Source organism: Apodemus sylvaticus, chromosome 14 (assembly GCF_947179515.1).
Source record: "Apodemus sylvaticus chromosome 14, mApoSyl1.1, whole genome shotgun sequence".
Classification (NCBI taxonomy): domain Eukaryota; kingdom Metazoa; phylum Chordata; class Mammalia; order Rodentia; family Muridae; genus Apodemus; species Apodemus sylvaticus.
The window spans coordinates 89,892,402-89,910,374 of NC_067485.1; the positions used below are offsets into that span (position 1 = coordinate 89,892,402).

The 17,973-nt window shown below is 40.5% G+C and overlaps 1 protein-coding gene across 1 annotated transcript in view; it reads right to left on the reverse strand.

The window, feature by feature from the left end:
* Positions 1-17,973, reverse strand: part of Ryr2 (ryanodine receptor 2) — a 466,338-nt gene that overhangs the window by 384,301 nt on the left and 64,064 nt on the right. The window contains exon 5 of the mRNA XM_052156653.1: positions 3,324-3,338. Coding sequence (XP_052012613.1) covers positions 3,324-3,338 — 15 coding nt within the window. The remainder of the gene's footprint in view (positions 1-3,323; positions 3,339-17,973) is intronic.

Here is a 17,973-nt window from a genome sequence, read left to right on the forward strand (position 1 = left end):
TTAAAAAAAAAAAAAATGACATCAGAGCTGCAGAGTAGCTCAGTGGTAGTGTGGGGGAGGGGAGGCAGGGGAGGGGAGGTGGGGGAGAGGTGGAGGGGAGGAGAAGAGGAGAAGCTGGGAAGGGAATCAGTAGAGAGGAGGGATGGGAGGAAGAGGGGAAGTAAGGATCAGAGAAAGAAGCTGGTGAGGAGAGCAAAGGAAGGGGATGAGGAGAGGAAGGAAATCTGATTCAATAAAACTTCTCAAGCACTTGGGGGCTGCCACATGTCATGTGACTTTACAAGTCCTGTGATACAAAACAATGGTCTCAGCAACAGACTATACACAGCAAGGAGAATCTGTAGTAAGATTTCTCTCACAGTGTCTACATATTTAAGTGGAGAAGCTTTTAAGTATATGCACAAATATTGAGCATCTGGAATGGAGAAATATTAGTTGCTTCATGGAGAAAAAAAAATCAGAGAAATGTCTTTATGCCCAACCTTCCCTATTATCTAAGACTGTCTGCTGGCAAAGATGAGCAGCTCCCAGCACACACACCCAGCACACACAGCCGGCACACACACCCAGCACACACAGCGGCACACACACCGAGCACACACAGCCGGCACACACACACCCAGCACACACAGCCGGCACACACAGCTGGCACACACAGCCGGCACACACACCGAGCACACACACCGAGCACACACAACCGGCACACACAGCCGGCACACACAGCCGGCACACACAGCCAGGCGATATCTGGCATTTCTACACATCTGTGGGGTCTTGATACCAGGAATCTTCCAAGAATCCTGCAACCCATGAAAATATCAAGAGTGATCCTAAGAACATGAAATATGGCTTGCCCAACCCAGTCAAACACTGAGCATACAATGACCTGATAGTGAAAGGCTGGCCTCTCACTTTTGCTGGTGTGGAGACCACAAGTCTCTTGAACAAACTACCAGGCTTTAGACAGCACCACCACATGACCTTAGCACCAGCAATCATGAACAGGCATTCATCTGGCTAAAAACTAGGATAACAAGATAAAAACTGGTCATGTTCAGCAATCTCTTTCTACTAAGTAACTCCAACTGTTCTAATCGCATGCATGGGGCCTGCTTCCTGAGATGTTAAACTTTCCTCAATGTCCAATGTGATGATCTCTGTCCCACACTTAACAGAAATGAGAGCCCAGTTCTATCATTGAGGCATAACACCTGGAGTTAACTAGTTTACCTCATCTTTCTATCTGCACAGTTTTTATGAATCAGTTCCTTAATAAACGCTATGAACAGATTTGGTGGATACTTTATGCCCCTGAGGATACAGCATTGTTTAGGGGCTGAGGTAAATAGTAAGTGATTCAGTGAAAACAGTAAATGCATATTCAGCAAGAAAAACTGAATTTTCAACCCAAGGTCACTGTTTATTAATATCTGTAAGGAAATGTTATGTATTCATATTTTTATGCTTATTATATCTCTACAACCCAAATACTTGTCATGATAAATGTAATAAAGCACATAGAATCCTTTGCTTATCATCTAAACTAATGTTTTCTACTGAAAAATAAGAGCTGAGTTACATGAATTTTAGATGATGCCTTTGATGAGCAGTGGCTTCAAAGAAATCTGGGCTCTGTTGTCTGATGTACAGTATCAAGTTCTATACCATTGGTTAATGGGGCTAACCTGGGAAAAGCCACAATGCACCTACCCTGGGGTTTGCAATGGCTATGAAAGCCTTAACAAACTCAGTCAATGGATAGGCAAGAGGACTCTATTTCATTTCTTTCCTTTTCAATCTATATCCAAGTTTTCATTCACATTTCTAGAAGTCTCTATCTTTCAGAATGATGCTCTTTCTGGGTACAAGTTGTATTAAGCCATTACTAACTGAATATAATAAATGTCTTTATTGTTTCTGAGGCTTTAGAATAAAGCATTAAGCTTCCTGAATATTATATGATAATGTGGCTGAAACCACAAAAGCATTTTCAACTTCATTTTCCTCTTGCTGTATCTAACTTCCTCCTTCAGGGACATTACCTCTTCATGTTTCTCTGGAAGAACTTCTAGTTTTCTACTTTAGTTGGGAAATAAAATAGGCCTAAATTATTTTCACTTCTAGAACAACAAATGTAGCTGTGGGTGCCTGTGGTGGTTTGAACGAAGTGCCCCTAGGCTAGGGTATTTGACCACTTGGTCTCCTGTTGGAAGAGGTTTCAGTGATACAGTCTTGCCGGAGGAAGCATGTCACTTGAGGCAAGTGTGGAGAGTGTACAGCCTCCTCCTGCTCCCAGGTAATTCTCTGCCTCATGCTTGTGGTTGAGACGTCATCTCCCAAGTCTCTGCTCTGCTGCCATGCCTGCGGCTTGCTTGTCATGCTTCCTCCCTGTATCCCCACCCCACCACGCCCGGCCACACGGACTCTAACCCACTGTAACTGCAAGCTAAGATGAACCCTCTCTCTCTCCCTCTCTCCCTCTCTCCCTCTCCCTCCCTCCTTCCCCCTCTCTCTGTCTCTCTCTCTCTGTCTCTCTGTCTCTCTGTCTCTCTGTCTCTCTCTCTCTCTCTCATAAATTGCCTTGGTCACAGGGTTTTATCAGAGCAACAGAAAAGTAACCAATATGGAATTACTTTTAATTTCCCAATGTAAGTTCCTACTAGATTCACACAAGTGTCCTCCAAAGGCAAAGAGCCAGTGTCCCTACAAAGGGAGCATTCTAATCAGGTAACAATAAAAAATACATTAATAGACAAAACCCCTAAAGGTGACTAAAAGTAATCTGGTGCTTTATAACCCCAAAATGTCAAAAGTTGTTTAAGTTATAAAATCAAAACAGGTAGTTTACATTTAAATGTTTTACTATTTTATTTCATTTAAAATTTTTAAAGAAAAGCTATTGTGGACCCAAATATAAAGAAAATTCATATAACCATCTAAAACTTATAAAATATTGCATATAGTTACCTTAAAACTTACAGGATATTGCCTATGACAATACATAAAAAATAATAATACAGATGTGCATGATGGTTGCATGCCTTTAATCACAGCATTCAGTAGGCAAGATCTCTGAGTTTAGGTCATCTTGGTCTACAAAGTGAGTTTCAAGATATCCAGGGCTACATAGAAAAACTCTGTCTCAACAACAACAACAACAAACAAACAAACAAAGAAAGAAAACAAAATGTAGGAAGTATTTCATATACCACACTAAGACACATGAATTATCACATATACCCAAACTAAGACATGTGACCCATCACATATACCCACACTAAGACAGGAATTGTAACATATACAACAGAGGAACAGAGCCTCACCTTCATCATGAACTTCTGTGGAAACATAAGGAAAAGAGAAAATTATTAAATACAGATCATTTCAAGGACTTAGTTTTTAAATAACATCTATCAAGACTCTGTTGTTTTAAGTGGAGCTATGCCAACCATAAGCAACAATTCACACTGCCAGTGCGACAGAACTTATATTCAACTACATGCTAGAAAAAATGCTATAGCAAGCAAAGTCTTCCAAAAGGAACCTTTACGTTAGTTCAGCTGTTCCCTGTGAGAACATGCCACACGACAGCAAGCCCTGCCGAGGTACAACACCCAGGCACTGAGAAAGCAGAAGAATCTTCCATTTACTCTCTGACAATGCTTAAATAAGAACCCTTCATTCCATCTCTTTTGGTGTAAATGTCATGGTGATGCACAAGTGCTCTCTTTTTAGTAGAGCTGGGAGTAAGGAAGAGCCTGGTTAGGGCCAGACCGGAGCCTGCCTCCTTCATGGAACAGAACAGGAGCCCCTCAGGGGCTGCCTATGTGAGAGATGCGGTTCAAAGAGCGGCACACAAACTGTTTTGCTTTTCTCTCAGCAGGACCCCTCTCGAATACTTCAGCTCTTTCCCCTTCTGAAGACATTACATATGCATCTTTCCTTGTTTTTACTAGATGTCCTCCAGTTTCCTGGATTCCTTTCTGGGAGAGCATACAAAAGAGGGAAACTGTTTGACTTTCAAACTTAGGGCTGAAGTAAATTCTTATGATCAGATCTAAAACATACTAGGAAAAAGTATAGACATGTCCCCGTTGGGTTTAAAGAAACCATCAAGGGGACATTTTCCAACGCAGATGTTTGGAAATATTAGCTGCTTCCCTGAAACACACACAAACAGGAATGTGTGTATAAATAAATGGAAATTCCTCTCTGAGTGATGTTTTTCATTTTCAGTTTTGTAAGTCCAAGGGAAATCTTTAAAGAATTTTTACTCCTTCCTATCTCTACTCCCCACTGTGGTTAGGGCTGCTGTGAGTTGTCACCGAAGGTGCATATACTGCAGGCTGCAGCAGTGCAGGCAGGCAGAGGACCACAGCAGGCCCAAGTGGAAGGATAAGCGACAGCGGTATGCCGGCTCTGGACAGTTACACACCCACCTCCAGAGCTCAGGAGCCACGGTGGTGCCAGCGGGAGGCACAGAGAGCTGGGGATGCAGAGCCGTGCAACAACAGGACGTCTTCTGCACATGGCATGGCCATTACATCCCTTCTGACCACAGCTGTGTGGCTCTGCACTCATAGGACTGGGCCCACCAACACCTCATGAGGCCCCACCACTCCCCGAAGGAACACTGGTGACAGTGTTGGGGGGAAGGTGTCATTTTATTCAGTGCTAGAAATATTAGGTAAGTTTCCCTTGATCCATTAAATAACCTTATACCCCTGCTTAGTCAAGCAAGTCTAATTAAACTCTGTGGACCACACACAAAAATAGTGTGTATGTGTGTGTGTGTGTATGTATAAATATAGATGTAATTTACATGTGTAAATACGTAATTTACACACACATACGTATACGTAGATGTAGACGTATACATATACATATACATATACAGAAAAGGGTTTTAGTAAGAAAGAAAGGAATTGGGTAAATTTGACTTAAATGTATGGAACTATCCAACAATAAAAAGTAAAAAGAATTTTTATTTCTTCACTTAGAAAATGGAGGCAGAGAATTACAAAAATGTAACTGTTATTAATGGTGAATGACAGCAGGAAAATTACTTTCCATACAAAAACCAAAAACTATATACCTTCATGTTATCTGACAATATTAGATGTCCTGGTTAGCCTTCATTGTCAAGGTGACACAGCCTAGGGGTGTCTTAGAGGAGAAGCCTCAGTGGAGGAATTGTCTAAGTCAGATAGCCTGTGAGGGATCCTCCTGATTGTCAGTTTTTGCAGGAGAGCAAGCCCCTTAGGGTAGCATTATTCCCTAGGCAAGTGGTCCTGGGCTGTATAAGAAACCTAGTTAGGCATAAGAGAGTGAGAGCCAATAAGCAGCCTTCCTTATGGTTCTGCCTTAACTTCCTTCAGTGATGCACTATGACCTGGAAGTATAAAATAAAGCTTTCCTACCCAACTGTTTTATCACAGCAACAGAGATCAAAATGGAAATATCACCCAATAAGGAAATGGGGAAAATCATTTTCATGTTATCCTTGGAAGAAACAAACAAAAGCATTCAACATTTTTCTATGGCACATGGTTATGATCAGTACTGCCTGTAGATTTTGACTGAGCCAGGTTTGGGAATTTTCCAGTTTGATGTGTCTAGGACCCTAAGTTCATTATTTTACAGTGGCAGCAGATGTGTTTACAAAGTGTCCAGCAGAGTTGTTTAGGTCTGATAATCAGAATACACAGGTTAGATGACACCAAGAAGAGTAAGTCACAGAGTGGGAGGAAGACCTGACTGTCAATAGAATAGGAACGGACCGAGAGAAGGCAAGACCGTCTTTCTATGGAATGAGGAAGGACAATGCATGTGACTAACCCTCAGACAGCCAAGAGCAGGAAAGACTGAGTATATCGAGATAATCTTTTTTTTTTTCAAATCTCTTGGATAATTTGGCTTAAGTTGTAACTATTAACAAGTGATAGCATTAGAAGATATCCCAAAGTGGTCACTCATGGGCAAGGAAAAAAAGCAGAATGCACTACAAGAAGAATGGATATATTCATTTGGTATCCATCTAAACACTATGTAGGTCTAAGAAAGGCAACAGCAACAAAATCAGCTAAGGAAAGGCTCTTTAAAAAGTGTATGGCATTGTGGGAAAGGGGGAAAGTCATCTAAGGCAGAAAGATACTGAAAGATAAATCCTCTGTTGGAGTGGAGAACATTGAGTTTATGCTTAAAATAAATATAATAAAGGATAAACTGAATTAAATTCACTTGTGGAAATTTCTCAGGACATAAACTAAAATTTCACTAGAGAAAGCTGAGTAAGGGCTTGTTCCGCATGGGCTCATTGCATGGGTCCTGAGCCACTTCCTCTTCTGGTATAAGGTCTTAGAGGGGTGGAAGGACTTTCAAACTTTGGGCTAGAAAAAGCCATTGAGTGCTCAAAGCTTAGTGAACATTTGTGTGTGAGCAAGCCAGTAAGCAACAATCCCCCCTCCCCATGGCTTCTACATCAGCTCCTGCCTCCAGGTTCCTGCCCTGCTTGAGTTCGTGCCCTCACTGTTTCTGATTATCACAGTTTTTGAACTGTGAGTAAAATAAACTCTTTCCTCCCAGAGTTGCTCCTGGTCATGGTGTTTCATTGCAGCAATAGTAACACTGAGAAACTGTTTACATGGAAACACAAAGTTTTGGTTCTTTGGTGTAAAACGGCATATGGCAGTCAGGTGCTATTTAGGGTTAGTTCAGTTGCTTCAGATTCCACAGATGATAGGAAGGTCCCTCCACACAGAGCAAGAGCCGAGACATGACTCGACGCACCTCCACTCACATAAAAAAGAGAGAAATTCTCTCAACACAGACAGAGGTGATGCCATTGGACAAATGGCTAACCCCATAGAATCCCCTGTGGCCACCCAATGCCATACATCTGAACCACTCTAGGTGGTGTTCTTGAGAATCACAAATGGTTACCAGATCAAAACCAAGTAAAATAGCAATGTTTTATGCTGATAGCACTGAACACACACACACACACACACACACACAGACCAAAAACAAACAAAACACCACAAAATTATGCTCAGTCTTGTCCCCAGTGAAAAGCGAGGAACAGTCACTCAGGGAATACGTTCACTATTGTGAAGGCTTGCAGCTCAGCCTTGCTCTCTTTGACTGATATTTCACTTTAGTAATGTAAACCAGTGTGATGGTCATTCTTGGTTGTCAACTACATCTGTAACTAAAACCCAAAAGTGGATACACCCTTGTGAGGGATTTTTGCTTAATTTGAAGTAGAAAGATCCATATCTCATCTGGATCTCTGAGGTTGGATGATATGCCTTTAATATAGATCTTTTCAACTGGGAAAGCATCAATCTAATGCAGATCTTCAATCTAGTTCTAATCTGGACCATACCTTTGTTCTGGAAGTTATATAAGGACAAAGAAGAAGGAAGCTTCTTGCTCTTGGAATGCTTGTTCTCACGCTAGCAAGTCCATCCCTTCACTGGCATTTGGGACTACTTCAAGATCCCGGTGTATACTGAAGACCAGCTGATATATCCAGCCTTGTAGACAGAGCAACTCCTAGATTCTTGGACTTCCCATCCACAGTCAGCTATTGTTGAATTATCTATACTATGGCCAGTAAGTGATGCTAGTATGTATGTATGTATGTATGTATGTATGTATGTATGTATGTATGTATATATGTGTATACATAATGTATGTATATGTGTATGTATATATAGCTACATATATACAGGGACTAGAAGGAGAGGAGGGAGGGGAAGCTAAGGTCAGGATATAATAAACAAATATAATTCTGGGCCACTGAGATGTCTTAGCAAGTAATGATGCTTGCCACCACACCTGACTGTTACAGGAAAGAGTGGATACTATGTCTAATTGGAGGCCTTCCCTTGTCCCTCCCTTAAATTAATTCTGTTGGACAGGTTTCCCTAGAAAGGTAAGTTATTCTTCAGATAATGCCCTCTGCTCCAGAACCCCACCTCCAATGCAGCCCCTACCAGATCCCATGATGCTTAGCTGGGTCTGCCTGTCTAAGTCCTGACTCAGAAATGTGTGACTATTCCTTTTTTCCTCTTATTTTGTCTCTGATGCTGGCCAGAGCCTATTGTGATTTCTCTGGTGTGTGAGATTCCTTGCTCTCTCTCTAAAATCTCTCTCACAGCCATGTGCTGATATCACACCAGCACATCTCAAACAAATAGGGCATTTATCCTTGTCTCCATTCCCCTCTTCTGGGGAAGTTTAGTGATTTATACCTTGCCTGCCCTGGGGATTTTCTTTTAAATTGTTCTAATGTTCTCCACGTCCTTACTGGAAAGTTCCTGTCATCACTATGTCCCTGACTGTTTCCATGTGAGTGACCTCTACATTGGCTCTCCTTCTCCACTGTCTCCTCAGTCAGCTTCAAATTCAGTGTGCTTCAGGAATTCCTTTAAATTCTGATACGCTATCCTTGAACTTCTGCTAGACTTCCAGCTTACTGTTGTTTATCAGTGAGACTAAGAACCCACCACAACCAACTCTGATTTCCCTGGTGTGACTGGTGACCCCACTTGAACTCCCCAAGATTACTCCCCAACAACTTTAGGAGGAAGTCATCATACATAATTAAGTTTTATTCCTGGGACTTAAGTAGTAGGAGAGAACCAGTTCCCAACCAGTTCTTCACTTATGCCCTGTGGTGCTTGTACCCCACAACACACACACACACACACACAAACACATACACACAATGAATGAATTGATGAATGAATGATTGGTGAATGAATGAAACAATTATTTTTAGGTTATTACTTATATCTAAGAATTTCTCTTATAATCTTTAAATGAATTTTTACTGGAAGATGACCCGAAAAAGTGTCTAGACAGAACTGGCAACCAAGGAACATGTGTTTGGGAGGATTTATTTTTCATTTTATTAGATATATTCTTTATTTACAATTCAAATGTTGTCCCCTTCTCTGGTTCCCCGCCCCTGAAAGTCTCATAGCCCATCTCCCCTTTCACTGTTCCCCAATCAAGAGGGACTGCTTCTCTGTCCTGGTATTCCTCTAAACTGCAGCATCAAGTCTTTCCAGGACCAAGGGCCTCTCCTCCCTTTGGTGTCCAACAAGGCCATCCTCTGCTGCCTATGCATCTGGAGCCATGGGTAACTCCATGTGTACTCTCTGGTTGATGGTTTAATCCCTGGGAGCTCTGGGAGTACTGGGGACTCATATTGTTGTTCCTCCTATGGTGCTGCAAATCCCTTCAGTTCCTTGGGTCCTTTCTCTAGCTCCCCCATTGGGGACCCTGTGCTCAGTTCAATGGCTGGCTGAGAGTGTTCCCCTCTCTATTTCTCATGTACTGGCAGAGCCTCCCAGGTGACAGCTATATCTGGCTCTAGTCAGCAAGTACTTGTGGGCATCAATAATAGTGTCTGGGTTTTGTAACTATATGGGATAGATCACTAGGTGGGGCAGTCTCTGGATGGTCTTTCCCTCAGACTCTGCTCCATACTTTGTCTTTGTATCTCCTTCTGTGGGTATTTTGTTCCCCCTTCTAAGAAGGACCAGAGTATCCATACTTCGTTCTTCCTTCTCCTTTGGCATCATTTGATCTGTGAATTATGTCCTTGGATATTCCAAGCTTCTGGGCTAATATGCACTTATCAGTGAGTGCATACCATGTATGTTCTTTTGTGATTGGGCTACCTCATTCAGGGTGATATTTTCCCCTGAATTGATGGAATTGAAAGTTCCATCAATTTGCCTAAGAATTTCATGAATTCATGGTTTTTAATAGTTAAGTAGTATTCCATTGTGTAAATATACCACATTTTCTGTGTCCATTCCTCCATTAAGGGACATCTAGGTTCTTTCCAGCTTCTGGATATTATAAATAGGGTTGCAATGAACATAGTGAAGAATGTGTCCTTATTACATGCTAGAGAATCCTCTGAGTATATGCCCAGGAGTGGTATAACAGGGTCCTCCAGTATTATTATGCCCAATTTTCTGAGGAACCACCAAACTAATTTCCAAAGTGGTTGTACCAGCTTGTATCCCACCAGAAGTAGAGGAGTGTTTCTCTTTCTCCACATCCTTGCCAGCTCCTGCTGTCTCCTGAGTTTTTGACCTTAGCCATTCTGACTGTTGTGAGGTGAAATCTCAAGGTTGTTTTGATTTGCAACCCTGATGACTAAGGATGTTCAACATTTCTTTAGATGCTTCTCAGCCATTCAATATTTCTCAGGTGAAAATTCTTTGTTTAGCTATGTACCCCAGTTATTTTAATAGGGTAATTTGGTTCTCTGGAGTCTAACCTCTTAAGTTCTTTGTATATAATATTGGATATTAGCCCTCTGTCAGATGTAGCCTTGGTAAAAATCTTTTCCCAATTTTTTGGTTGCCATTTTGTCCAATTAACAGTGTCTTCTGCCTTACAGAAACTTTTTAATTTTATGAGGTCTCATTTGTCAGTTATTGATCTTAGAGCATAAACTATTGGTGTTCTGTTCAGAAAATTTTCTCCTGGGCCCATGTGCTCAAGTCTCTTCCCAAGTTTCTTTTCTATTAGTTTCAGTGTGTCTGATTTTATGTGGAGGTCCTTGATCCACTTGGAGTTGAGCTTAGTACAAGGAGATAATGGGTCAATTTGCATTCTTCTGCATGCTAACCTCCAGTTGAAGCAGCACCATTTGTTGAAAAGGCTATCTTTTTTCCACTGGATGGTTTTAGCTCCTTTGTCAAAGATCAAGAAACCCTGGGTGTATGTGTTCACTTTTGGATCTTCAATTCTATTCCATTGATCTACCTGCCTGTCACTGTACCAATACCATGCAGTTTTTAAAATTATTGCTCTGTAGTACTGCTTGAGGTCCAGGATACTGATTCCCCCAGAAGTTCTTTTACTGTTGAGAATAGTTTTAGCTATCCTGGGTTTTGTTTTTGTTTTTTTGTTATTTCAGATGAATTTGAGAATTCCTCATTGTAACTCTATGACGAATTGATTTGGAATTTTGATGGGGATTGCATTGAATCTGTATATTGCTTTTGGCAAGGTGGACATTTTTACTATATTAATTCCGCCAATCTATGAGCATGGGAGATCTTTCGATCTTTTGAGATTTTCTTTAATTTCTTTCTTCAGAGACTTGAAGTTCTTGTCATACAGATCTTTGACTTGTTTGGTTAGAGTCATACCAGGATACTTTATCTTGTTTGTGACTATTGTCTAGAGTGTCACTTCCCTCATTTCTTTCTCAGCCTGTTTATTCTTTGAGTATAGGAAGGCTACTGATTTGTTTGAGTTAATTTCATATCCAGCCACATTGCTGAAGTTGTTTATCACCTGTAGGAGTTCTCTGGTGGAGTTTTTGAGTCGCTTAAGCATACTATCATATCATCTGCAAATAGTGATATTTTGACTTCTTCTTTCCAAATTGTATCCTGTTGTCATCCTTTTGTTGTCTAATTGTTCTAGCTAGAAATTCAAGTACTGTATTGAATAAATATGGAGAGAGAGGGCAGTCTTGTCTAGTCACTGATTTTAGTGGGATTGCTTCAAGTTTCTCTCCATTTAGTTTTTATGTTGGCTACTGGTTTGCCATATATTGCTTTTACTATGTTTAGGTATGAACCTTGAATTCCTGTTCTTTCCAAGACCTTTAACATGAAAGGATGCTGAATTTTGTCAAATGCTTTTTCAGTATCTAATGAAATGATCATGTGATTTTTTTCTTTGAGTTTGTTTATGTAGTGGATTGAATTGATGGATTTCCGAATATTGAACCATCTCTACATCCCTGGAATGAAGCCTACTTAAATGATCATTTTGCTGTGTTCTAGGATTTGGGTGGCAAGAATTTTATTGAGTATTTTTGCATTGATATTCATAAGAGAAATTGGTCTGAAGTTCTCTTTCTTTGTTGGATCTTTGTGTGGTTTTGGTAACAGCATAATTGTGACTTCATAGAACAAGTTGGGTAGTGTTGCTTCTGTTTCTATTTTGCAGAATAGTTTGAAGAGTATTGGTGTTAGGTCTTCTTTGAATGTCTGATAGAATTCTGCACTAAAACCATCTATCTGATCCTGTGCTTTTTGTTTGTTTGTTTGTTTGTTTGTTTGGTGAGGAGACTTTCAATGATTGCTTCTATTTCTTTAGGGTTTATGGGACTGTTTAGATGCTCTATCTGATCCTGATTTAACTTTAGTATTTGGTATCTGTCCAGATTTCATCCAGATTTTCCAGTTGTGTTGAATACAGGCTTTTGTGGTAGGATCTGATGATTTTTTGAATTTTCTCAGTTTCTGTTGCTCTATCACCCTTTTCTATCCTTATTTTGTTAATTTGAATACTGTCTCTGTTCCCTTTGGTTAGTCTGGCTAGAGGTTTATCTATCTTGATTTTCTCAAAGATCCAGCTCCTGGTTTTGTTGATTCTTTGTATAGTTCTTATTGTTTCTACTTGGTTGATTTCAGCCCTGAGTTTGGTGATTTCCAGCAGCCTACTCCTCTTGGGTGTATTTGCTTCTTTCTGTTCTAGTGCTTTCAGGTGTGCTATTAGGCTGCTAGTGTATGCTCTCTCCAGCTTCTTTTAGGAGGCACTCAGAGCTATGAGTTTTCCTCTTAACATTGCTTTCATTGTGTCCAATAAATTTGGGTATGTTGTGCATTTATTTTCATTAAGTTCTAAAAAGCCTTTGATTTCTTTCCTTATTTCTTCCTTGACCAAGGTATTATTGAGTAGAGCATTATTCATCTTCCATGTGTATGTGGGCATTCTGTTGTTTTTGTTGCTATTGAAGACCACCCTTATTCCATAGTGATCTGATAGGAGGCATGGGATTAGCTCCATCTTCTTATATCTGTTGAGGTCTGTTTTGTGACCAATTATATGCTCAATTTTAGAGAATGTACCATGAGGTGCTGAAAAGAAGGTATATTCTTTTGATTTAGGATGAAATGATCTATAGATATCTGTTAAATCCATTTGGTCCAAAATTTCTGTTAGTTTCACTGTGTCTCTGTTTAGTTTGTGCTTCCCTGATCTGTCCATTAATGAGAGTGGGGTATTGAAGTCACCCACAATTATTGTACGAGGTGCAGTGTGTGATTTGAGCTTTAGTAGTTTCTTTTACGAATAAGGGTGGCCTTGAATTTGAAGCATAGATGTTCAGAATTGAGAGTTCTTGGTATCTTTTTCCTTTGATGAGTATGAAGTGATCTGCCATTTCTTTTTTGATGACTTTTGGTTGAATGTCAATTTTATCTGATATTAGAATGGCTATTGCAGCTTTTTTCCTGGGACTATTTCCTTGGAAATTTGCTGTCCAGCCTTTTACTCTCAGGTAGTGTTTGTCTTTGACACTGGGGTGCATTTCCTGTATGCAGCAAAATCCTGGGTCCTTTTTATTTATCTAGTCTATGTTTTTTTATTGGGGAATTGAGTCCATTGATGTTAAGGGATATTAAGGAATAGTGATTGTTGCTTCCTGCTATTTTTTATGTTATTTTTATGTTTGTTGGATATCTTCTCTTGGGTTTATTAGAAGATTATTATCTTGCTTTTTTAGGGTGTAATTGCCCTATTTATATTAGCATTTTCCATCTATTTTCCTTTGTAGGGTTGGATTTGTGAAAACATATTGTGTAAATTTGGTTTTTTCATAGAATATCTTGGTTTCTCCATCTATGGTGAATGAGAGTTTTGCTGGCATTTGTGTTCTCTTAGGGTCTGTATGACATCTGCCCAGGATCTTCTTGCTTTCTTGGTCTCTGGTGAGAAGTCTGGTGTAATTCTGATAGGTCTTCCTTTATATGTTACTTGACCTTTTTCTCTTACTGCCTTTAATATTCTTTCTTTGTTTAGTACATTTGGTGTTTTGATTATTATGTGAAGGGAAGTATTTCTGTTCTGGTCCAGTCTGTTTGGAGTTCTGCAGGCTTCTTGTATATTCATGGGTACCTCTCTCTTTGGGTTAGGGAAGTTTTCTTCTATAATTTTGTTGAAGATATTTACTGGCCCTTTAAGTTGTAAATCTTCACTCTCTTCTATACCTATAATCCTTAGGTTTGGTCTTCTCATTGTGTACTGGACTTCCTGGATGTTTTGTGTTACAAGCTTTTTGCATTTTGCATTTTCTTTGACTGTTGAATCAATGTTTACTATGGTATCTTCAGCACCTGAGATTCATTCTTCTATCTCTTGTATTCTGTTGTTGATGTTTGTATATATGACTCCTGATTTCTTTCCAAGGTTTTCTATCTCCAAAGTTGTCTCCCTTTGTGATTTCTTAATTGTTTCTACTTATGTTTTTAGATCCTAGATGGTTTTGTTCAGTTCCTTCACTTGTTTGTGTTTTCCTAGATTTCTTTAAGGGATTTTTGTGTTTACTCTTTAAGTGCTTCTACCTGTTGACCCATGTTCTCCTGTATGTAAGAGATTTTTGTGTTTCCTTTTTAAGAGCTTCTACCTGTTGACTCAATGTTCTCCTGTGTTTCATTATGGGAGCTATTTATGTCCTTCTTGAAATCCTCTATCAGCATCATGTGATGTGTTTTTAAATCCAGATCTTGCTTTTCTGGTGTGCTGGGGTATCCAGGACTTGTTGTTGTGGGAGAACTTGGTTCAGATGGTGCCATGTTGCCTTGGATTCTGTTAGTAATGTTCTTGCATTTGCCTTTTGCCATCTGGTTATCTCTGGTGTTAGCTGGTATTGCTGTCTCTGACAGTGGCTTGTCTGTCATGCAAGCATCTGTATCTATGGTCCTGGGAGACAAGTTCTCTGTGTACACAGTTATGTAGGTATTCCTGTGAGACCTGCTCTCTTGTGGTTGTTTTTGGGTATGTCTCTCTGTAGCTCCCATCAGTTCTGCATGTGAGCAGAAAACAAAAGACTCCTGTCCCAGGCACATTCTTATGTCCTCAGCATTTCTGGCTGCTTCCTCTGAGCAGCAGGGGTGGTCCCTCCTGTGCTGACTGTCCTCTCTGTACTCCTGTGTTGTTAGCTACCTCCCTGTGCTACTTTGGTATAACGCACTGTGGCAGAAGATGGTCCCAAACAGGAGACAGAAATCAGAGGGCTTCTGCCAGAGGGTTCAGGTCAGGATCCTCTGTGTGGCAGGGCAGGTCTCACCTCTGCTAACTGACCTATCTGCACTGCTGGGTCGTTAACCACCTTCCTGTGCCACTTGGATATGCCGTGCTGTGTGCTTGGGAGGCTTATTATTCAAAGGATCTAAATGTAAGACTGAGGGTTGGTGTAGGATTGGGAGAAGCTCTATATGGGGTCCCTGTTCAGAATCTAAAACACACTGACCCACCCAGAAGATGCTCATTCAAAGTCAGCCCTTCATGACATCCTATCTCTCCTCTTGTGGTAAGACTTGAGGATTTGCCATAATATTCCATTTCCTCTCCCCTCTTCCCTATGAGTTAAGCAGCTTCACTGTGTTGAGAAAAGGAATTTCCTTCATCATCAAAAATTTAGGTGTGTCAGTGACTGTATTTAATTAATGGTGCTTATAACATGTTATAGAGCATAAATATCATCTAACATGAATAATCCCACACTCAAAGCTTACCCCTCATATATCATAGAATATCATCTGAAGATGTAGTATTTGTGGGAAATGTCAACTACTGCTCTTATGGTGAACATATTTTGTATGCTTTGTTGACTCTCTAAGGCTTCCCTACTGAAAATATCTAATATTTCATGATAAGAAGTGCAGGTGATTACATGCTCTAGGGAGCATCAGAACAGCCTCCAACCCATAAAGAGCAGTTTACACAGGATACCTCCCACAGGCATACTTCTGGGTCACTCATGTTGCCAGCACTCTGTGTCACCTACTGTCATCTATCTGGTTGAGCACACATGTGTGTGGGTATGCTTTAAAAGAATACAGCAGACTTTGGAGCAGATATGTGTCAATTATTGTCTTTTGCATCCTATCAATAACTCATTACAGACAGTATTTAAATGGAAGTATTAAATGGAAGTTAAATGGAAGTATTAAATGCTTCTGGGTGTACAGAAGCAAAACAGAATTTGCAGAAATATGTTTTCATAATTGCTTAGTTCTATTTCAGAAGGGAATAATAGTGCTGATAAGTGAAAGTAAGAAGAGAGTAAGAAAGTAAGAATGTCTCAGAGACACATGCATACATTAGAGTGCTCAGGAATGCCTGAACTATAAAGTCAACATCTACCTACAGCTTCCTTCTTTTCCCAGCTTGTCTTGGAAGAGAATTTTTCTTTATACAAAACACTACAGTGACCCTTATATAAGATACATGGGTCAAAACAACTGAAGACATATGAAACCTGAACTCTATACCAAGATGCCACAGACAAGCCAGTAATCATCTACCTCAAGAGATGGAATGCTGTATATATTTTGAGCGTGAGGGAACCTTGATAAGGTTTTTCACATACCCCCATATGATATCTGAGTGTGGAACACATTGTGTTGTGAAGTTAGGAAACATTTTAAGTGATTTTATATTTTAATATCTATAGCAACATAACTTTTTTAAAGTTAGATGGAAAGAGTCACTAGACCTACAAATAATATATCATACATGACAATTTCACTATGTCTCGTTCTTTTCTTATCCCCTTCCACAACCCCAAATTCTTGGCTTTCATATTGGAAACCAACACCAAGGTTAGGAAAAGGCCAGAGCAGAATGGGGTAGGAGAAAATAATAGTTAAATAGTCTCTACACCAAGACTCAGAAATAACATTCTGTTTATAAATGTGAAGGCTTATATTGTACAACTCAACAGATTTATGTTTAAACAGGTACAAAGATGCTCCAAAGGGAAAGGGGAGAAGTTGAAGAGGGAGAAAAGATAAAGGAAAAAAGGATAGGGAGAGAGGAGGAGGAAAGGAGGTTAACAGAGGGGAGAAAGGTGTAACAGTGAAGGAAAGATGGAGTGACGAAGAGGAGAGGGGGAAGGAGAGAAGGAAAGAAGGAAAGAGAGAAGAAGAGAGGAAGGGGGAGGGGGAGAAGGAAGAAGACAGGGAAAATAGGAGCACAGGAGACAGATCAGATAAAGAAAGGAGAGGGAGGGAGAAGAGGAGAGAAGGGGGAAAGACAAAAGGGAGGCGTAAAGAATAGAGGGGGAGGAATGAAAGGGACAAGTTCCAGGGAAGAAAGGAGAAGGGTTGGTGAAGGAGCTTGAACCTTGATGAAGCTATACAGGTTAATAGTACAAGAATATCCAGAAGCAACATTTTAATTCCCTATACCATGTATATGCATTATCTGTGTATGAGTATTTTTATGATTTATAAGGTTCCTAAGAGCTTTATCTTGCCTCATAAAGGCATGGTATGCAAGCCAGTGTACTATATACGAATATGAGGAACCCATGTAAAAAAGAGCAATGGTGCCCATCACATTGTTGAACACCACCTAGCCAGGTGCTGAAGGAACAGGATGAGGGTCTATCTGCTTCCATCAGCTGACCATCTACTTAGCAGGCTATCAGTAGGCAACAGGGCAAGAAGATGGCTTCTTAGAAAGAGCGGTATTAGGCTGGGAGCCTTGCCTCCCTTCATAAGCATCACAGTGCCCTCACCCCAAGCCAGGTAGTATTGGGTTCACTCTTGTCCCCAGGAACTGGAACCCAGTAGACTGATGATTCATGCAGGCCAAAGGCTGGAAGGATCCATGTAGCTCCTCTGGAGCAGTATCTGGGAAGAGACTGCACTGCCCACAAACAACTTGGACAGCCTGGGCAGATCTAGCCTAAGACTGCCCTAGGACACACCAAGAGAGGGTGATCACCCAGACCAGACAGAGTAGATGTATGAGACTGCAGCAGGAGAATCACTATCCATGATGGAAGCTCCCCAAAGATGCCCAACACAGCCCTGGAAAATGAAATGACTCTGGAATCAGAAGCCTTTCAGCCAAACTTGAGCTTTTCTCTTTCCCAGTACACATGGAAAGTATACAGGAGAGGACATGAAA